This window comes from Salvelinus alpinus, chromosome 11 (assembly GCF_045679555.1).
Source record: "Salvelinus alpinus chromosome 11, SLU_Salpinus.1, whole genome shotgun sequence".
Classification (NCBI taxonomy): Eukaryota; Metazoa; Chordata; class Actinopteri; order Salmoniformes; family Salmonidae; genus Salvelinus; species Salvelinus alpinus.
The window spans coordinates 63,129,469-63,153,176 of NC_092096.1; the positions used below are offsets into that span (position 1 = coordinate 63,129,469).

General features: G+C 43.4%; 1 protein-coding gene across 1 annotated transcript; it reads right to left on the reverse strand.

The window, feature by feature from the left end:
- Nucleotides 1-1,977: 1,977 nt before the first annotated feature.
- LOC139534637 (somatostatin receptor type 1-like) lies at nt 1,978-22,051 on the reverse strand. Its single transcript, XM_071333929.1, has 2 exons — nt 21,673-22,051; nt 1,978-5,763 (listed from the first exon to the last, which is right to left on the reverse strand). Exon 2 carries the CDS (start codon nt 4,802-4,804, stop codon nt 3,689-3,691), a length of 1,116 nt encoding a protein of 371 aa, XP_071190030.1. The 5' UTR covers nt 4,805-5,763; nt 21,673-22,051; the 3' UTR covers nt 1,978-3,688.
- Between the last annotated feature and the right edge of the window lie 1,657 nt (nt 22,052-23,708).

The following is a 23,708-nucleotide window of genomic DNA, read 5'->3' on the forward strand; positions in this document are numbered from 1 at the left end:
ATACCCGTGGTATACGGTCTGATATACCACGGCTGTTAGCCAATCAGCATTCAGAGCTCGAACTACCCAGTTTATAATCAGTGTTCTCCTTTGTTCTGCTTGTTATGCTTTAACTGGGTCATGTGACTAATATGTTTCCTCACATATTTATTAATTGATTGAGAGAAACTGGAAGTTAACAAACTAACCAAACCCGATCAATACTTGAGTTGTGATCCCCTGGAGAGTTGTTGGAAAGGCTGAAAACAACTTCAAATGAATTATGTAAGATGTTTTCATCTTAAGGGATGTTTCTGAACTTTTGTGTGAGATATTTTTGTATTGATTAGGGAGATTGTTGGGTTTAGAAGCTGAATTACATCTAGTCTATATTTGTTGTGACCCCATCTTGGAGTTGTCTGAAAGACTGAAAATTACTGAAATATTGAAAAATATGTTTACTAAAGGGCATTCAGTAACAGAACTGTCAATGACCAATATAAAGCTGGCTTTAAAGGTAATTGTTATTGAAACCGACCCTTTTCAATTTAATTGAATCGTGCTGTTCTTCTGTAGCGTACTTCACATTCTATTACAGCGTCTCTCTATTTCCATTGTCTACAACATGAGAGCACCGTGAGAGCACTCTGAACATGACGTGCATTTGATTTGTGTTTTCCTGCAAGCAGCAATGTGTTACTCGCCTCGTTGTTATTCACTTTCATTGTAGAGCAGTGTGTAACATATGGAAGCTGCCTGGTCTCCCACTCAAAGACTTTAATCTCAACATCAAACAGGGAATCATGCTTCACCATAGACGCATGGGGGGCGTAGACCAGATACACAACATATGTAGTCATTAACGCCCATTACATGTATAGCTTTAAGTCATGTTTATGCAGGCATTATGGCTACACGGCCAGGAGTTTTTCCTGGTCAGGTTACCTGGTCATAAATAACGGCAGGCCTTATTTTCGAGTCATCACTGGGTCCATGAGTTTTTCCTAGGCAGATTGCTCAAGAGAAACGTATGAATTGGTCATCTATCATTGTCCTGAGGACATCGGGAAATGCCTTCAAAACCGTCCACAAGGGGCATCAAGTAGGTTGCGTGTTCAATCCCATTGGTGGACACTTGTTTTTAGTTTTGGGGGTTTTATCCATATCCCAAACCTTATCCCTTAACTTAACCATTCGGAATGAGTGCCTAACTAAATGTTTTAACCCTATCCAAAGCCTTAACCCCTAACCTTCTAAATTTGACATTAAGAGAAACTTCAAGATTTGACGTTTGGAAAAACAGAATGATATGAGGAGACAACCCAGGTTGTCAAAAACACTTTGAAATTTGACGTTCGGAGCAACTTCGGAGCCTGTGAGAGCTTGTTGTTTTTTCCAGGTCATGTGAACTGACCAGGAAAAACTCCTGGCCCTAGTCCTAACCTCTGCGTAACATTGTCATTAACTTGATGTAGGGTCCTGATTATGACAGAACATACAGGTGAAGAGTCACTGCGGTTCCAAAACGCTGAGGCACTTTATTTAGAATCCATCCAAACAGAGCTGGTCTCATTGAATCAGCAGCAAAACTAATCACACGCTAAACGGGGCCATCTGGAGGGGGGATTTAAAGCGTGTGTGGGTGTGTGTGTGTGGACAAGGTTTGGCTCTGCTGTCATGGCTTAACTATATAGATTAGATACAGTGATGTCACCAGTTGGATGGAGGAGATAGTGGTAATGTGGATAAAGTTTCCTGATTGGCCAGGTCGACCTGTTGGTTCATACCTCGCGGGGTTAATCACCAGACACAATCTCATTCATTTATTGTGACATCTCCACGGCGATATCATTCCATAAGCGACGCAAGGCAAATCAATTGGATAGACCTCACCGATGATACAGAACCTTGAGAAAATGATTGATTGTACAGATCGGTTGCTGAAATAATGTGTGTGTGTGTGTGTGTACAATTCTTGTTGTAAAAGGATGACCACAGTTCCAAATGGAACATTTATTTCAGCTTGGCTATTTACAGTTGTCCATTTGGGCTGCTTGTCTGAGCTTGTTTGAGCAAATGAAAGAAACAGAGAACACAGTAACACTCAGAGACTTTTGGCATGAATACTTTATAACCCCTAGAATGATTCAGAGACTTGACCTCTGTGGCAAATGAGTATGTCAATTATTCAATTATTGTCCATGTACTTAAGCCAAGCACCGGGTTTGGCTGGTGTAGGCCATCATTGTAAATAAGAATTTGTTCTTAAAACTGACTTGCCTTTGTAAATAAAGGTTAAATAAAAAAATGAAACAACATGATAAACCCCCAAATAAATAAACAAATAAATGAATGATTTAATATATAGCAGATACAATAGATTTACAGACAGGCAGACACGGGTCAAACAAACATATGTACTGTAAACTCCAGATAAAAGACCAATGCAAAGTCAATCATGAACTTGTCATAGCTGCACCACTTCAATACGAGAAGTTGTCACCTGCTTTAAGTCAACCAACACACTGACATCTAAAGTCTCCATTTTGTGCGTACATTCTCCTGTGCTATGCGTTGGGATAGACGCCGACGTTCTGTACATTACCTTGGAAATAATGGATGATGCAGTGGGACGAGGCAGGGGTAATGTACAGAACGGAGGAGTTTATCCCGCTTATACCACAGTTTCCAACAAACAATATTAAAGCACACATTTATCGATATAAATAACAATCATGATATTTTCATTTTGGTAAGTGAATTCATACTTTCATCTTTCCACTAAATCTGGTCGTAGTTCTATCGCTGTTGTTCATTACTTTTGTTCTACATCTATGGACAAGACCCATTGTTATTTTTATTTATTTTTTATTGCCATGCTGTCTGACAACGTTCTTATCCCTTGCTTTCTAACTAGCCAACCATGGCTAACACAGTCACGTCAACATCTGCAGCCAGAATTAACAGAAAAGTAGCCGCATTTGCGTTTAAGCTGTTTTCTACTGACATTCATTTGGATACATCCATAACAATGAGCTGATGATGTGATTTTGCCTGGCAGAGAAAAGTTTCCCTTCTCGTCAGGGCACTTTTTTATTTTTTACTGAGGAGATCGCATTGCATATCAAACACAAGGCTAGAAGCTAGCTAAATAATTTGTTGCTAGCAAACCTGCCAATATGACAACCTAATTCAATATCAGTGGCTGAAAACAAGTCAAACTAGAAACATGTGGATTTGACAGCATAGAAATTCATGTTCATTCCATCACTCACCACGTTAGGTCATCAGATGTCTCTGCAAAAACAAATGAATGCTAGCTAGCTAGCTAGGTTCTCATTGGACCTGCGTTGTCAATGTATCCAATAATCGGTTTGTGTGGTTGCTAGTTTAGCTTTCTCTAACGTTGTAGCATGTGCAGTGCTTTATAGTGCGTCTTGATTAGGTATCCCGTATATCTTGTTTAATGCCCATTCTAGATTGCCCTTCTAGCCAATCAGAAACGAGTATTCAACAACGCTGTGGTATGAAGTTAAATAGTGCTCGTATAATGGTCACAGCATATAGAGAACATCATTTATTAAATGTTTTTAATTGGTCCTTATCAAAACTAGCCTCTCTCATTGTTCATGTGTGGTTTTATTCTTTGTCATTCGTTGCTTCCCCATCACTCTCAGTGTGGGGTTTCATCCACAACACCTGGTCCCAGTCACAATGTAGTAGTGCGTGAGGTATATGTCCCATTCCGGAACACCATATCAGATGCCAGGCATTCTTTAGGGAAGTCTTTTTGTCCATTGGTGGCCTGTCTCTTCAGGGCTACAGCACGGTAGTCCACCTGTTCACAGTCCAGCCCAGACTCCAACCAACGGAAACACACAATCCTCTGGAACGACCGGCGGAAGTTATCCGACACAAAGCCATAGAGGATTGGGTTGGCGCCGCTGTTGGCATAACTTAGGATGACGAAGAGCTGGGTGACCATGGGGTTGGGAGGGTGGTGGAACACGCTGACCAGCTGGACGATGTAGAAAGGCATCCAGCAGAGGACAAAAACCGCCACCACACACACCACCATCCGTGTGATCTTTTTCTCAGAGCGTCGCCGCTGCAGCCAACCGGCTTTCAGCCCGACCGCCCGCATGCGTGCCACCATCAGGCAGTAGCAGAGGCAGATTGCGCCCACAGGAAGCAGGAAGCCGAGCAGGAAGGTGTAGACCACGAATGCCTCCGACCACGCTGCCTCGGGCCACAGAAAGTTGCAGTCCACGCCGCCGTCCTGCGCCGGGACCGTGTCAGCGAAAATTATAATGGGGAGGATGACGAGGAGCGAGAGGCCCCACACGCAGACGTTGACTACTTTGGCAACAGTCGGTCGGCGGTAGCGGGCAGCTTTGATAGGGTGAACCACGGCCACGTATCGATCCACGCTCAACACCGTCAGACAGAAGATGGACGTAAACATGTTGATGCCGTCCACGCTCAACACCAGACGGCACATGAGCGAGCCAAATGGCCAATGACGTACAGCCGCCGATGTCGCCAGAAACGGCACACTCAACATAAACAGTTCATCTGCAATTGCCAGATTCAATATATAAATATTGGTGGCGGTTTTCATCTTAGCGTACTTAAGGATAACATAGATAACCATGGTGTTGCCTGTTAGACCCACGCAGCAGACCAGGGCGTAGATGGAGGGGATGATGATCTTGCTGGTGTCAGGTTCCTGGTCGTAGTCCTCATAGTCTAGGCTGGAGTTGTAGGGGAAGTCGGTGGGGTATGCTGGGTAGTTGCTAGTCCCATTGGCGGCCATGTTGTCCATTTTGTCCAGTTTACCTCAATTTTGGGTTTCTCCTACTGGGAGCTAAGATCTGACTTTGTGTATATCATTTTTTATACAACGGATGGGTCTAATCCTGAATGCTGATTGGTTAAAACCACATTCCAACCGGTGTCTGTTCCCACAAGTTCCCACCGGCTAAATCTATGAGTCTCTATGTCACATTATAGAATTTAGTACACTACTCAATGTGCTTAGCTGGCTCTTCGTTATCGCCAAAGTGTTGCTTTAGTGTAAAGTACCATGGGTCTCTGTTAAACTCCTTTAAATAAATGGGTCAAAAAGGATTGAGGAAGGAGCAGCAGGAGCAGGAGAGATCCTCATACTTTGTATACTGTAGGTGCGGCTCTGAAGAGAATGTTATATCTGTCAAATGTTATTCTCTTTTCTCAGGGTCCATAGATGAGGTTAATCTGAACTAAATCAGAGTCCTTGAGTCTCTCTCAGTTCTCGTGTTTCCCAGGGATTTCTCATTATAGAACCCAGCTTCTCAACCAACCGATAAGGGCACTGAAGCAATTTAGGAGGCTGAAACAATGAATTCTTGGCAGCCAAACGCTTAACATTCCATATTCATTCACAAATAAACTCACATCTTATTACCGATCTGTTTGTAAGCGGTTCTTAGGAGTATTTTCTTTAATTAAAATCAGGCAAGGTTTCTGGGTATCACTCAAAACTTGGCCATGGGAGAACATTCCTTTCGATTGATTACAATGTCCTGTTGGAGAGAATTCTGGAGTGGTTGGGAGTTGTTCTGCCCTGTTCTGTCTGGTCCGTCCAAGCTGGTCCAATGGCACACTCAGGAGTGGTTTGTGGTAAGAAGTGTTGCGGTGAATTCTGCATCGTTACACCCAGGCTGAACAAGTCCATGTAAATCACTGGGTTTTGGTTTGAGCTCTTCCCTGCTACACCCCCACTTTTCTTTGAGTCCAGGAAGCCTGTAAGAAAACACAAAGAGCAATCACTGGCCTAGTCCCTAAAGGAACTCCAACCAAAACAGCAGAAGAGTTCTGGCTCTAAGAACTCTGAGGTTTCATTAGATGTAGCTATCACATGGGGCAGATCAGTATCAACATTGCAGATAGACCATGGGTTCTTTCAAAGTAATTGTTTGCATTATTTCTAATCCACCTAGTTCTTAAAAAAAATGAAAAAGGCACTACCACCCTTCCATTGATTGGAGTAAGCTAATGGCTGGACAACAATACGTCTTCTGCTGATACTTACTGCTATGTTCGATTACATATACAGTACACTAATCTAAATTCTAACCCTCAGATGTCTACAAACTAAACCAATATTTCCCAGTACACTACCATTTTACTATTTATGTATATTTTTCTGTGATGTCTTACGAGGGTCTTTGAACGTCTCCATTTGGACCATTTGTAAAAATAAAAATAAACTTTATCTAAGAGTATAATCATATTTCCCCATTGATTGATGGTGGTTGTTCAGATCTCCTAACAGTACTGGTTGTAAGGTCCATCTGAACACAGACATTATGACTTAACAACCACTCCTGGACCTGACTCCAAAAGTGAGCCATCGAAGGACATCACCAAAAGTGATTGTCAGGACCCGGTGCGAGAAACAGTCACTAATAATCGTCAGAACCCAGAAGATGAGGCAGACACAGCAGTACTAGAGATGGTGGTTTAATTAAAGAACAAAATCTTCAGGCAAAGAAACTAAATCCACAATGTCCAAAAATAAAGCCAAGAGGCACAAAATGGAAATCCTCCAAAATACAAAAGAAACTCCACAAAGTGGTAAAAAACAGCAGGGAAAAAACAAACCTCAAAAGACTACTCAAAATATACACAAGAACTAAACCAGAGAACCTCTGGAAAATCCAATAAAAGAAATATCTGTAAAGAACAAGGCTTGGGCTGAGGCTGGGTGCTAACTTACAAACACTGAGCAAGGAACTGAGGAACACACAGGGTTTAAATACTAACAAGGGAATGACCTACAGGTGCAAACAATAATTAGAGCAAGAAAAACAAAAGGTACAAAAAAGGTGCAATGGGGACATCTAGTGACCAAAACCCGAACAGTCTTGGCCAAAACCTGACAGTGATCTGTTGATTCTGTTTCCTCATGGCAGAGTCTGAACAGGCCTGAATGTTAAATGCCCCGTATATTGCGCACTCTTTTTTATTTAATAGTTTAAATTGAAAAGAAAAGGTTGATGCATGAATTGTTGTTTTGTATAGCTGTTCATCCACCAGTTTGTGATTATTTCATAGACAAGAAAACATTCGGCCGTGAGAGTCTTCCTTTGACAGCTTATGATTAAATATTGAGGTATCACAGTCTCTCTGCACCTTAATGGAACAAAAAGGTAATTGAGGTCACATGATCACGGCAAGCTACAACTCCATGTCGCCTTCGCATTTCCCAGTCGTCACACCGACATGACATTTTAAGAATGACCTGTAGTGTTTGTACAAGACTGAATAGCCATAAGGGGAAATGACATCTGTATAACCTAACTTGTTTTTGTTTGAGTGTGTTATACAAAGCGACTGACAGTCACGCGTGCATCCATACAGAATACCAAAGGCTGATATCAAAATAGTGCAAGACTGCTTGTGTGGCTGCATGCGTGCGTGTATGTTCGTATTTGTGTGTGTGTGTGTGTGTGTGCATGTGTGTGTATATATGTGTGTGTGCGCATTTGTGTGTGTGTGTATATGTGTGAGTGTGTGTGTGTATGTGTGTGCAGTGTGAGTGTCTGTGTGCATGTGTGTAGCTGGCAGGGCGAGGCAGAACTGTAGAGATATGAAGTGAGCATTAACACTGTGGCTTGTGATATTGCTGATCTCTATCAACCAATCATCACGTATCTTTTATTGATTCTTTAAGGGTCACCTTGTCCCGTTCCATTATGCCTGAGTCATGGCGCCATTTCTACTCACAGCGGTACTAGACTGCCGGGCATGATAAACAAGGCTGAGCTGAAGGTATAGTACAGTGGTAGGCTACTAGATTCAGTTGGGGGGCTGGAACATAATTAGAATAATTTGTCAAATACTAATTTACCACAGCTAAGCCCCACAAGAGGTTGTATTCGTATACCTTGATTACGTTGAAAAAAAATCAGGTCTCATTTTGTATTTGTGGGACTACTTGGGAACACATTTTCTAAATCAAAACAGATTTTGTTTGCTGATATTTAATAGATTTTTTATTTATTTATTTTAATCACTCCCAGGCTGGTTTTGGCTCGCGGGCAGTCTGTTGCCGACCTGTTGACCCCTGGTATAGGGTGAAGTTAATAGTTGTGGTTAGGATTTGGGGAGAACAAGCTGATCCTAGATCAGTCCCTGGGGGCTTCTTCTACCCAGAGCAGAGAAGGAGAACACAGGAAGGCACTACGTAGGGTTTTGAAGTGGAAGATTGACGTAAAGCATTCAAAGGCTAAAATAACATTCATGCCACGCTTGTTCTCTGAACACTCAGCGAAACAGATATTGATGAACGTAGGAGAGGGAGAGAGAAAGAGAGAAAGGAGGAGATGGACAGCTGGATAAGCATTGTCTAGCAATGATAGGAGAGAGAGAGCAAGAGAGAGCGAGAGAAACTACAGGAAGAAGACAAATGATGTAAATTAATATATGAGGTAGAGGGCAGAGAGAAAATGGCTGTGCGAGAGAAAAGATGCGAGACAAGCATAGAAATAGGTTAACCAGAAAAGGTTGTGAAGTAATTAAGTCGCTAATATGAGTCACTCATTTATTTTGATCTCACCGGCTCTTGAGGACGAGAGCTTGGATTAGCGATATAGGCTCCACTTGAGGACGACAGCTTGGATTAGCGCTATAGGCCCCTCTTGAGGACGACAGCTTGGATTAGCGATATAGGCTCCTCTTGAGGACGAGAGCTTGGATTAGCGATATACTGTAGGCCCCTCTTGAGGACGAGAGCTTGGATTAGCAATATAGGCTCACCCTGAGGACGAAAGCTTGGATTAGCAATATAGGCTCATTTTGAGGACGAGAGCTTGGATTAGCGATATAGGCACACCTTGAGGACGAGAGCTCGGATTAGCGCTATAGGCCACTCTTGAGGACGACAGCTTGGATTAGCGATATAGGCTCCTCTTGAGGACGAGAGTTTGAATTAGCGATATACTGTAGGCTCCTCTTGAGGACGAGAGCTTGGATTAGCAATCTAGGCTCATTTTGAGGATGAGAGCTCGGATTAGCGATATAGACTCACCTTGAGGACGAGAGCTCGGATTAGCGCTACCGGCCCCTCTTGAGGACGAGAGCTCAGATTAGCGATATAGGCTCCTCTTGAGGACGAGAGCTCGGATTAGCGATATAGGCTCCTCTTGAGGACGAGAGCTCAGATTAGCGATATAGGCTCCTCCTGAGGACGAGAGCTCGGATTAGCGATATAGGCTCCTCTTGAGGACGAGAGCTCGGATTAGCGATATAGGCTCCTCTTGAGGACGAGAGCTCGGATTAGCGATATAGGCTCCTCTTGAGGACGAGAGCTCGGATTAGCGATATACTGTAGATTAGCGCTGTAGGCTCCTCTTGAGGACGAGAGCTTGGATTAGAACTTTAGGCACTACGTAGGGTTTTGAAGGGGAAGATTGACGTAAAGCATTCAAAGGCTAAAATAACATTCATGCCACGCTTGTTCTCTGAACACTCAGCGAAACAGATATTGATGAACGTAGGAAAGGGAGAGAGAAAGAGAGAAAGGAGGAGATGGACAGCTGGATAAGCATCGTCTAGCAATGATAGGAGAGAGAGAGCAAGAGAGAGAGCGAGAGAAACTACAGAAAGAAGACAAATGGTGTAAATGAATATATGAGGTAGAGGGCAGAGAGAAAATGGCTGTGCGAGAGAAAAGATGCGAGACAAACACAGACAGAGACAGAGGAGACAGAGGAGACAGAGGAGACAGAGACAGGAACAGCAGGAGAAAATGACATGCAAAGGGTGTATATCAGAGGGAAAGAGAAAGGCTGTGAAAGAGAGCAAAGTAACAGCAGCAGGTCCCAGCTGGACAATATCTTCCATAGATCCCAGTGAATTAAACCTCAATTTTGAGACATATCTCCTAGGGGACACTGTCAGACAGGGTTCAACTCCATTACTGCTGACGAATAGAATATTATTCTACCCGATCCATGTGTCTTATTATGTTCATTGTATTCCTTGTATTCAGTTACTAATATATAGTAGTATTTCTATGTTTTTGTTGTTGAGTATATTGATATCTGTACTGCATTGTTAAAGGGAGCTTGCAAGTAGACATCATTTATACCTGCTCTATGTACGTGACAAATAAACATTGATTTTGATTTGATATTGAACGCACCGGTTTGTTTTATTTCAATAGATAAAGAGCTTGGTGATGACTACTGTATTTGAGTGGGAGACAGATAATAGAAGACAATTCCCTACATCATCATAACCAGTGATGATTTCTGGCCAACACAAAAAGTATCTTTGTGACTACTCTAAACTAACCACAGCTCACTACAGGGTGTCAATGGGATCTAGTGTCCCCTGGTGGCCAGTGAGGGCAACCCCAAAACTCAGGCAATGGTAGTCACAGTGAACCTCTAATAAAACATGCAGACTTTATAATTGGCGGAGTGGGAGATGGGGTTGGGGGTCAGAGGGACCAAGGCAATTTAATCAGCCGGAAAGTTTCCCAATCAGGTCGACGCAACATCACGTCCATGCAGCAGGTAGCCTAGTGGTTGGAGCGTTGGGCCATTAACCAAAAGGTTGCTGGTTTGAATCCCTGAGCTGACATGGTATACATCTGTAGTTCTACCCCTGAGCAAGGCACCCACTGTTCCCTGGGCCCTGAAGATGTGGATGTTGATTATGGCAGCCCACCGCACCTCTCTGATTCAGAGGGGTTGGGTTAAATGTGGAAGACACATTTCAGTTGAAGGTATTCGGTTGTACAACTGACAAGGTATCCCCCTTTCCCATTTTTAAATTTCCCTGTGGATGGCAGGGCGACATTAGTCTAAGTTGCTACCACCTCTAGTCAGTCCACCATCCTTTTAAAACACATGGTTGGGACAGCATCGAGGAAGGTGTAGCTTTGTTTGGGTAATGAAGTTTGGAAGGATTTGGGCTGTCGTAGTGGAGGCTGCTGAGTGAGGGGAAGACGGATCATAATAATGTCTGGAATGGAGTAAATGGAATTGTATCAAACACAAATGGTTTTCAAATGTTCTCTCCATTTCATCCATTATTATGATCCATCCTTCCACTCAGCATACTCCTCTGTCTGTCTGTTTCTCTGTCTGTCTGTCTCTCCCACTCTCTCTGCCTTGCTCTGATTGTCTCCCTCTAATCATGCCCTCTCACCCCTTACTATTTATTTGTCCATCACTCACCTCATCACTCTTCCCCTGACAAGCTCCACCTTGGAGACAGGCAGCAGCATTGATTATTCTCCGTCCACCGGAGTGTACTGAAACGACCACCTTTGAAGTTGACAGCAGTGTTTCATGTTCCCGAATGGATATTGTAATATCATACACTATCCATTAGCAGTTCAGGATTTGGTAATGGCCACTCGATCAAGGCACAAATTATACAAATACCATCAAAGTCTATGTTGATTTTTCATTGAGCAACACATTGTTAGTCATGTCTATAGTGCTTTTGAAATCGTAAATAAGTCATGGAACCATCATGAAACTACCATATTATCTGTTTTTACCTAAAAGGCATTATGCAGACACGGTTATTTTGTTAAGCAGATGCAAAATACACTGTTCCCCATCACGCGCGCGCGCACACACACACACACACACACACACACACACACACACACACACACACACACACACACACACACACACACACACACACACACACACACACACACACACACACACACACACACACACACACACACACACACACACACACACACACTGGTTCATTATCACATCTCTAAAGGCCCATTTCCTTTCACCTCCTGTATCATTTAATTTGCTTTGGAAAACAAAAGCCACAGCATAATTCCTGCTTTAATGATTCCATAAGTATTAAAATAGTACATTTCTCACCATGCAATTTAGAACCAAATTGGTTTGTGTCATAGTAGTGTTTATGAAATTGCTTCTTCAGAAATGTTCCCCCTATTTTCATATGATCAGTTGGGTGGATTACAAAGTAGTGGGAAAAGGACCTGTGGGGAGAACACATCTATAAAAAAAAGGGCCTACATTTGTAAGCACTTCATACACTGGATGGTTCCAATGGCTTAAGGTACTCAGAGCCTGGAGCCTTTCCTCATCTCAACGCAATATTGGCATTTCACATAACAGTAAAGTGCTATAGAGAGAGACGGGGATAAGAGAGCCTGACTTGATATATTTAAATATAGAAATAAAGCTCAAGTCAGGCTCTCTTATCCCTGTCTCCCTCTACAGTGTTTGATGGAGTTGATGGAAACACTATCCTCTGATGTCTTCAAAGGGCAATCAGAAAGAGAGAAACTGAATATGTGACACGCGAAAGTCTCTGAGATTGTACTTTCTCATCAAAGTGCACTAAATATTCAAAAGTATGTGGACACCCCTTCAAATTAGTGGATTTTGCTATTTCAGCCACACCCGTTTGCTGGCAGGTGTAGAAAATCGAGAACACAGCCATGTAATCTCCATAGACAAAGGACACGTCATAGGATGTGTCCTTTCCAACAAGTCAGTTGATCAAATTTCTGCCCTGCTAGAGCTGCCCCGGTCAACAATAAGTGCTGTTGTTGTGAAGTGGAAACGTCTGAGAGCAACAACGGCTCAGCCGTGAAGTGGTAGGCCACACAAGCTCACAGAACGGGACTGCCGAGTGCTGATGTCACGCCCTGACTTTAGAGATCCTTTTAATTCTCTGTTTGGTTAGGTCAGGGTGTGACTAGGGTGGGCAATCTATGTTTTCTATTTCTTTGTTGGCCGGGTATGGTTCCCAATCAGAGGCAGCTGTCTATCGTTGTCTCTGATTGGGGATCATACTTATGCAGCTTTTTTCCACTGTTTAGCCCTACTAGACGTTACGTTTATTTTTTCTCTCTTTTTTTTCGGCCTACCACGCTGCACCTTGGTCCACTCATTCCACCAACGAGCGTAACAGCTGAAGCGCGTAGGGTGTAAAAATCATTTATTCTCCTTTGCAAAACTCACTACTGAGTTCCAAACTGCCTCCGGAAGCAACGTCAGAACAATAACTGTTCGTCGGGCTTCATGAAATGGGTTTCCATGGCCGAGGAGCACAAGCCTAAGATCACCATGCGCAATGCCAAGCGTTGGCTGGAGTGGTGTAAAGCTCTCCGCCATTGGACTCTGGAGCAGTGGAAACGCGTTCTCTAGAGTGATGAATCACGCTTCACCATCTGGCAGTCCGACGGACTAATCTGAGTTAGGCGGATGCCAGGAGAACGCTTCCTGCTCAAATGCATAGTGCCTACTGTAAAGTTTGGTGGAGGAGGAATAATGTTCTGGGCCTGTTTTTCATGGTTTGGGATAGGCCTGTTAGTTCTAGTGAAGGGAAATCTTAACTCTACAGCATACAATGACATTCTAGACGATTCTGTGCTTCTAACTTTGTGGCAATAGTTTGGGGAAAGCCCTTTCCTGTTTAAACATGACAATGCCCCCATGCACAAAGCAAGGTCCATACAGAAATGGTTTGTCGAGATCATTGTGGAAGATCTTGACTGGCCTGCACAGACTCCTGACCTCAACCCCATCGAACACCTTTGGGATGAATTATAACTCTGACTGAGAGCCAGGCCTAATCGCCCAACATCAGTGCCCAACCTCTATAATGCTCTTGTGGCTGAATGGAAGCAAGTCCCTGCAGCAATGTTCCAACATCTAGTGGAAAGCCTTCCCAGAAGAGTGGAGGCTATTACAGCAGCAAAGGGGGACCAACTCCATATTAATGCCCATGATTTTGTAATGAGATGTTCGACGAGCAGATGTCCACATAATTTTGGTCATGTAATGTATGTATAGACGCATGGCAGTTTGCTTTTCGGTTTGTGTGTGTGCGTGCGTGTTTGGACGTGCATGTGTGTGCACGTGTGTGCATGTTCTGTGTCTGTTGGTTGGTTGGCTGTCAGGGCATTGACAAGGAAATGGTATGCTCTCTTTCATCCTGTGGTCAAATGACAAGTACCAAGAAGACATTGAAAGCTCCAGAGAGCACTCACGGTCCTTACTGAAGGACATGCATTTATTCTAATGACTTGGTGAAGGGAAACAGACACACAACAGGACAACATGAGACAGAGAGTCATTGAAGTGGAACTGGTCTGTCTCATAGTGAATTATGTTTAAACATTAATGTTGATAACAGTCTGTAGCACAACCCCACACACGGAACAGTTGTCACAACTTGACAGGCAAGTGGTTGGTGCTTCATTTGCAAGTTTCAGTGAGAATAAGAACACAGTAACCTTCTCAATAGTGTAGTTTGTGGTATTCATCATTATATAGCATCCTTGAAATTGAATTGAATTCTTGATTTAGTTGTGAGCAATGTTTGCAAAATGTAGGATTTTTTGGGGGGTTTCTGTTTTCAGTTGTATTACGCTTTAGGCTGTACATTTTCCGGTACATCACTTCTGAATCTCTGATTCCATAATGATCTGTCAGGAGGTGAGTTCTCCAGCCGTGCTGTAGAATTCATTAAATGCCTCTTAATTAATTGCATGTTTAATATTTCTGCTCTCCAACAGTTGGTGCACCAGCACCTTCATTACACATCAAACATGACATTTAGCCTCGCTAACCAACCACATGTTGTGTAGTTCAACAAATAGACAAGCGATGTGTACCGTCAAGTTGGTGGTCTGAGAAAAAGGTCCTAAAGACAGATTTAGATACAAGTCTCTGTGCAAAGCATTTCATAACTGTCTAAATAGAGTTAATAAATATATTTATTTTTTAAACTTAAGCTATAGGCAGGTCTCACTCAACTCTTTGGAGAAATTAATATACAAGACACCATGGATTTTTTTCTGAGACACTGAGAAATAGTCTGTCAGAGGGAAGATAGCTTGAGTCCGTCTGGCTGTTTGAGCTGCTGTCTATCTACCCAGTCAGCCCCTTCACTCGACAGCAAGGCTGTCTGCCACCGATATTACTGGAACTGCTTCAGCTCCTCACTGATTAAACTATCCAAACAGTATCAAACACCACATACTTTTATAGACTCACTAACGTCACAGAATGCTCAGACTTAGTTTCACACACCATAGACCAGGGTTCCCCAACTGGCGGCCTGCCAGCCGAATTTGGCTCGCGGGGGGGTTTATTTGGCCACCCAAGTTTTCAGATTATTATTATTTTAATTTAAAAACATATATTTTCACTGTTGGACATGAAAGACTGTAAAAGAAAAACAGGAAATCATCTCCAAATGATTTCTACATTTTGGAAAACTGTTCCCAAGTATTTCCATGCATAATAGAGAGACATGTGATCTTGAAATTATTCTTTTAGTAAAATGTTATATCTGTTTGGGCTTCTTGCGGTCAATTTGCATTCTACAAGTTATTTGTAATTATGTTCCGGCCCCCTGACCATCCGCTCAAGAAAAAAAAGAAAAAAATGTCTCGTGGCTGAATCTAGTTGCTGATCCCTGCCATAAACTCACTGTCATGTCACAGAAACCAAACTCCACACTAACAGCCATACATTACAATACAAACTACAGTTCTGTCATAAACCATTTCCAATTTACATGGACACTGACACTGAATCAGACATATGCTATAGAAATGATTAGTATTATAGGCATAGGTAGACACTAACAGGAAGTAATCAGTAACAGACAACCAACTCGCTATCACTGATCACTGGTATACAGGTGTTGTTGCCTGGCTACCCAGCCACATCATTCCTACCAACTGATGTTTCTTCTCCAAAATAAATCTGGATTTGCCTCCCTCCCTGACGATGTCTAGAATGGAAACACATTTTGACTGTTCTGATTGGTCCCAGAAACCTCCTCTCTCTCCTGTATTCCTTTCTAGAGCGCTCAGATCTCACCACCAGGCGTTTCAATCTCCTCCTCTCTCTCCTCTATTCCTTCCTAGAGCGCTCAGATCTCACCACCAGGCGTTTCAATCTCCTCCTCTCTCTCCTCTATTCCTTCCTAGAGCGCTCAGATCTCACCACCAGGCGTTTCAATCTCCTCCTCTCTCTCCTCTATTCCTTCCTAGAGCGCTCAGATCTCACCACCAGGCGTTTCAATCTCCTCCTCTCTCTCCTCTATTCCTTCCTAGAGCGCTCAGATCTCACCACCAGGCGTTTCAATCTCCTCCTCTCTCTCCTCTATTCCTTCCTAGAGCGCTCAGATCTCACCACCAGGCGTTTCAATCTCCTCCTCTCTCTCCTCTATTCCTTTCTAGAGCGCTCAGATCTCACCACCAGGCGTTTCAATCTCCTCCTCTCTCTCCTCTATTCCTTCCTAGAGCGCTCAGATCTCACCACCAGGCGTTTCAATCTCCTCCTCTCTCTCCTCTATTCCTTCCTAGAGCGCTCAGATCTCACCACCAGGCGTTTCAATCTCCTCCTCTCTCTCCTCTATTCCTTTCTAGAGCGCTCAGATCTCACCACCAGGCGTTTCAATCTCCTCCTCTCTCTCCTCTATTCCTTCCTAGAGCGCTCAGATCTCACCACCAGGCGTTTCAATCTCCTCTCTCTCCTCTATTCCTTCCTAGAGCGCTCAGATCTCACCACCACGCGTTTCAATCTCCTCCTCTCTCTCCTCTATTCCTTCCTAGAGCGCTCAGATCTCACCACCACGCGTTTCAATCTCCTCCTCTCTCTCCTCTATTCCTTCCTAGAGCGCTCAGATCTCACCACCAGGCGTTTCAATCTCCTCCTCTCTCTCCTCTATTCCTTCCTAGAGCGCTCAGATCTCACCACCAGGCGTTTCAATCTCCTCCTCTCTCTCCTCTATTCCTTTCTAGAGCGCTCAGATCTCACCACCACACGTTTCAATCTCCTCCTCTCTCTCCTCTATTCCTTTCTAGAGCGCTCAGATCTCACCACCAGGCGTTTCAACCTCCTCCTCTTTCTCCTCTATTCCTTCCTAGAGCGCTCAGATCTCACCACCAGGCGTTTCAATCTCCTCCTCTTTCTCCTCTATTCCTTTCTAGAGCGCTCAGATCTCACCACCACGCGTTTCAATCTCCTCCTCTCTCTCCTCTATTCCTTCCTAGAGCGCTCAGATCTCATCACCACACGTTTCAATCTCCTCCTCTCTCTCCTCTATTCCTTCCTAGAGCGCTCAGATCTCACCACCACGCGTTTCAACCTCCTCCTCTCTCTCCTCTATTCCTTCCTAGAGCGCTCAGATCTCACCACCAGGCGTTTCAATCTCCTCCTCTCTCTCCTCTATTTCTTCCTAGAGCGCTCAGATCTCATCACCACACGTTTCAATCTCCTCCTCTCTCTCCTCTATTCCTTCCTAGAGCGCTCAGATCTCACCACCACGCGTTTCAACCTCCTCCTCTCTCTCCTCTATTCCTTCCTAGAGCGCTCAGATCTCACCACCAGGCGTTTCAATCTCCTCCTCTCTCTCCTCTATTCCTTCCTAGAGCGCTCAGATCTCACCACCACACGTTTCAATCTCCTCCTCTCTCTCCTCTATTCCTTTCTAGAGCGCTCAGACGGGCTGTCAGTGAAATATGTTTAGTTGTGAAAACATGTTACTATCGATGTTCCCAAACAGAATTCACTTGGTTTTCCAAGTTAAGCACTTGGTAGCTGCAGGAACAAGGTTCTAGAGCCCTTGGCATACAGAGTTTGGGTGGAATATCACCTGTCGCGCAGGGAGAACATGCTCCTCAAACAGTGGTTGATGCGTGGACTGAAACAAGTGTTCTTATATGTATTTATCAGCTGCTCATATTAAGCACATGGGCCTGCACAGGCCAGAGCCTGCCTACATGATGACGTTATCAGCTTTGATACACTGATTGGTCAGATTTGTTCGAGATTATCCAATCGCCGATGAATTTGTTTCTGTACCAACGCCCCTCATTTTTTTAAAGTCACACAAACAACTCCTAGGATGTCAGTTTCAGACTGAACGTACGTAGCGATTGATAGAGCAGAGGAATTCAAATAAAGGTGAGTCGTCAGGCAACAGGTGTAGCTCATCAGTCTCACAATCATATTACACAGTCCATGGACCACAACGTCACCTTTTCCACGTTTACTATCAGAACCCATGCAGGTGCAGTCTTGGAACTGCATCTGTAGTCAATAATATAACCAACCACCCACAGAGGTACAATAGGCTACACTACATGATGTACGTATATATAATCACATTCTATGTCGTGGACCGCCCCTTTGGAATTATGCGTGCTTGCGATTCCCAAATCAAGGATGTGCATACGGAAGAAACCCCACCATGTTATACTATGAGGACAGCTCCTCTGTTGTTGAGTGAGCTAGTTGTGCTTCTAGTGTATCTAGTCAATCAATAACTGTGAGGCATAACTGATCAATCATCTTAAAAGGGTCCATTTATGGTTCACTGTAAAGGGGCTAATTAAGCGTCCTAAAGAGCCTAAAACCCACATTAAAGGATCCACTTAGCTGTGGGTGAAAGACAGATAGTATAGGAGGAATGGGAATACAGAGAAGGCCTAACCCAGGGATGGGCAACTGGCGGCCTCCCCCCTTTTGTAGGGACCAACTTCCCAAAACGCAAAAGAAACTATAATAAATATGTCAAAACTGCAAACATTTGTGTGGAATTGCATGACATTAGGTGTAAAACTGTTAAACAAATGATCAGCCCCATGGCAAAATGAGTAGAATTGCATGACATTAGGTGTAAAACTGTTAAACAAATGATCAGCCCCATGGCAAAATGAGTAGAATTGCATGAAATGAGTTATAGAATTGCGAAATGTACTTTCCGCCCCATGGCAAAATGTGTAGAATAGCAGCAAACTTGCTTTCAACTGCAACATTAAAAATACTCTGTCTCTCTCTCTCTCTCTGTCTGTCTCTCTCTTTCTCTCTCTCTTTCTCTTCTCCTCCATCCCTTTTTGAAAACATCCATGCAGATTTTCCTGATTCACTTTGAATTCACAGGATTTTAAATAATTAACTATTCAAAGAAATAAACGATTTGCTCTTTGGCCCAGTCCATAACTAGCAGCAAAGCAGGGAAGCTCCTACAATGGCATGCATTGCATTCAAGGCAGAAGGGACCACTCCATGTATGAAATAGACACAACCACTTTTCCAATCAGCACCAGAATACACAAAGTCCAATTAACTGTCAACAGACCATCATGGGCCTCATTTATCAAACCCACTGGACAAAAACTGGTTGAAAATCAAACATTTCCCAAGTCATTTTGAGGCCAAGAACCTATGTAATGACGTTGAATCAACGTGGGAAACTAATTCGATTTGCAAAAAGTCATCACTGTAAGAGCTTTTCGTGTCTTTTTCAACCAACTTTTAATAACCTACAGTGCCTTGCAAAAGTATTCATCTCAAATCAAATCAAATTTTATTGGTCACATACACATGGTTAGCAGATGTTAATGCAAGTGTAGCGAAATGCTTGTGCTTCTAGTTCCGACCGTGCAGTAATATCTAACAAGTAATCTAACAATTTCACAACAACTACCTTATACACACAAGTGTAAAGGAATGAATAAGAATATGTACATAAAAATATATATGGATGAGGGATGGCCGAACGGCATAGGCAAGATGCAGTAGATGGTATAGAGTACAGTATATACATATGAGATGAGTAGTGTAGGGTATGTAAACATTAAAGAAAAAATAAGCAAACACGTTTGGTGTTTGCTAAAAGGCATGTGGGAGACTCCCCAAACATATGGAAGAAGGTACTCTGGTCAGATGAGACTAAAATGTAGTTTTTTGCCCATCAAGGAAAACGCTATGTCTGGCGCAAACCCAACACCTCTCATCACCCAGAGAACACCATCCCCACAGTGAAGCATGGTGGAGGCAGCATCATGCTGTGGGGTTGTTTTTCATCAGCAGGGACTGGGAAACTGGTCAGAATTGAAGGAATGATGGATGGCGCTAAATACAGAGAAATTCTTGAGGGAAACCTGTTTCAGTCTCCCAGAGATTTGAGACTGGGACGGAGGTTCACCTTCCAACAGGACAATGACCCTAAGCATACTGCTAAAGCAACACTCAAGTGGTTTAAGGGGAAACATTTAAATGTCTTGGAATGACCTAGTCAAAGCCCAGACCTCAATCCCATTGAGAATCTGTGGTATGACTTAAAGATTGCTGTACACCAGCAGAACCCAGGAGCTGGAGCAGTTTTGCCTTGAAGAATGGGCAAAAATTCCAGTAGCTAGATGTGCCAAGCTTATAGAGACATACCTCAAGAAACTTGCAGCTGTAATTGCTACAAAAGGTGGCTATACAAAGTATTGACTTTGGGCGGGGTGAATAGTTATGCACGCTCAAGTTCTTTGTTTTTTTGTCTAATTTCTTGTTTGTTTCACAATAATAAATATTTTGCATCTTCAAAGTGGTAGGCATGTTGTATAAATCAAATGATACCAACCCCCCAAAAATGTATTTTAGTTCCAAGGCAACAAAATAGGAAAAATGCCAAGGGGTGTGAATACTTTCGTAAGCCACTGTAAATCCAATGTCATGGTGAAATGTTTTGTTGATTTCATGTTGAGTTCACATTACTTGACAACTCTCTCCGAGTGGTGCAGCGGTCTAAGGCACTCCATCGCAGTGCAAGATGCGTCACTGCAGTCCCTGGTTCAAATTCAGGCTGCATCTCATAGGGCAGCGCACAATTGGCCCAGTGTTGTCTGGGGTAGGCCGTCATTGTAAATAAGAATTTGTTCTTAACTGGCTTGTCTAGTTAAATAAAGGTTTTTAAAAAATGAACTCAACCAAATGTAAATCCAAACTAGATGTTGAACTGAAGGTGTGTTTGTACAAAAAAATCATCTGAACCTTCTATATTCCATTTTCTACTGTAAAGGTTGGTATTTATCAATTTTGAACTTGACGCGAAATTGTGTGTATCTCCGAGCACAGCTCAGACTATGCGTACGCACAACTTCTAGTGGTTGATCAATTTTATTACAAGAAAATATTGTTATTTGGGGGGGAAATGGAGGTGTTTGACGCATGTAATAATGGTCGACTTACAAAAGCAAAAAATTGGTAGCCTACAGTATTGCTCTGAGATAGAGGCACGACATCACAATTAATCTCAAAGACAGGAGATCATAATCATCAACAATAATCAAACATAATCATCTATTGATAAACAAAATATTGAACAACAATTCGTCTTTTGCATAAAATTGTGAGCTGTAGAATTTACATATACATTGTTTGAATAGACAATAAATCATGCAAAATAGCCCCATATCATCAAAGATCCACCACCATATTTGACCTTGGGTATGACGTACTTTTCTGCAGACACTTCTGTTTTTCAACGCCAAACTCACTACAGGTGTGCGTGGCCAAAGTGCTCTGTGTTCTTCATCTGACCGTAGAGCCGGTTCCAATCTAAGCGCCAATGCCGTTGATCAAACTCCAGGCGGTGCTATGGTCAGATTACATGAACATAGAGCTCTTTGGCCACACATGCCAGTGGTGGGTTTGGCGTTGTAAAACAGAAGCGTATGCAGAAAAGTACCTCATACCTACAGTAATATATGGTGGTGGATCTTTGATGAATATAGTGAAAATCTAATATTTTCCTGGAAGCATGGGAGAGGAGAGACTCCATATCCAGGTAACTGAGTACTGTCAGAGTCCTCATAGGAAAGGAGAGACTCACCGTATCCAGGTAACTGAGTAGTGTCAGAGTCCCATCCCAGTCAGCCTGTTCAAGTCCTCCGTTCTCTCCTTCTCCCTCTCCAGGATGGATGGATAGATAAAAATGTGATAGACCTGTGGAGAACTGTCTTTCGTCTCACTTTGTCCATTATCCGCTATCTTTCAGCAGTCCACTTATCCATAGCACTTACAATTTCTCAGTGTTGCTGTTGCTGCTCTCTACCGCTCTCTGCTCTCTCTTTCTTTCTCTCTCTCTCTCTGAGGATCTCGAGGCTTGCACACTCACGCGATCTTCTCACACACTCTCTCTCTCTCTCTCTCTCTCTCTCTCTCTCTCTCTCTCTCTCTCTCTCTCTCTCTCTCTCTCTCTCTCACCATCCCTAAAGTCTCTACTATTTAATCTCTCTCTCTCTCTCTCTCTCTCTCTCTCTCTCTCTCTCTCTCTCTCTCTCTCTCTCTCTCTCTCTCTCTCTCTCTCTCTCACTCTCTCTCTGTCGCTCACCATCCCTCAAGTCTCTACTCCTTTATCTCGCTCTCTCTCTCTCTCTGTCGCTCACCATCCCTCAAGTCTCTACTCCTTTATCTCACTCTCTCTTTCTCTCTCTCTTTCTTTAGTGGGGCTTTCAGCACCTCAGTGGGTATTTTTGCCACTGGCAGCATCGGATGGAGTGAGCTCACTCTCTCTCTCTCTCTCTCTCTTTCTGTCTTTCTTTACCCCTGTGTGTTTGTCTTTTTTTGCTGCAAGGTTGATTCCTTCCCAAGCATTCAGGTGGACCAGAAGGAGATGGTGATGGGGGAGCCTACCACTACTGTATCGCTTAGACTCAGATCCCCGCTCCTCTCTCTCTCTCTCTCTCTCTCTCTCTCTGTCTTTCTCTCTCTGTACTCTGCACCCCTCTGTTCTCTTTACCCTAGACTCTATTCTCTGTGTGTATGTGGGAAAAATGATTGTGTCCCTATGCCTTATACAGTTCACTCTCCCCAACCCAAGTAACTCACAGAAGATAGGCTACATTTCGTACATCAACAAGATGTCTTGAATGTCCATTTTTGCAATTTAGGCCTATTGCTTTCTTAATGCTTCAGTAAATAGGTCACACTGTAGAAGGCTCCTATGGCGAAACATGCTTCTCCAGATACTTAAAAATACTTTACCCCCTTTTTCTCCCCAATTTCATGGTATCCAATTGTTAGTAGTTACTGTCTTGTCACTACAACTCCCGTACGGGCTCAGGAGAGCCATGTGTCCTCCGAAACACAACCCAACGAAGCCAAGCCACACTGCTTCTTAACACAGCATGCATCCAACCTGGAAGCCAGCCACACCAATGTGTCGGAGGAAACACTGTACACCTAGTGACCTGGTCAGCGTGGACTGTGCCCGGCGCGCCACAGAAGTCACTAGTGCGCGATGAGACAAGGACATCCCTACCTCCCAAACCCGGACGAAACCAGGCCAATTGTGTGTTGGCCCATGGACCTCCCAGTCGCGGCCGGCTGCAACAGAGCCTGGGCTCGAACCCAGAGTCTCTGCTGGCACAGCTGGCACTGCATTGCCTTAGACCACTGCGCCACCTGGGAGGCCTCTTCAGATACTTTTTTTTATTTTTTTATTCAAGAAACAGAAAAATTAAGTAAAAACTTTAGACAACTTTTGGAGTGCAAAACACACATTTTCTACTTTAAACTAATGACAAAGTCTGTTCTACACACCAACCAATGACAACAATATTGAATTATCTCTTGTTTTGAACCTTCTCTACCACCTATAAACATTGCACCAGCCTCCCCGAGTGGCGCAGCGGTCTAAGGCACTGCAGTGCTTGATGTTACGTCAGTCTTTAGAAGAATGAGACCAAAGCGCAGCGTGGAAAGTGTTCGTGATTTTTAATACTGAACTCCGACAAAACAACAAAATACAAAAACCGAACGTAACGTTCTGCAGGGCTAGACAGCAACTATGCAAAAACAAGATCCCACAATCTAAGGTGGGAAAAAGGGCTGCCTAAGTATGATCCCCAATCAGAGACAACGATA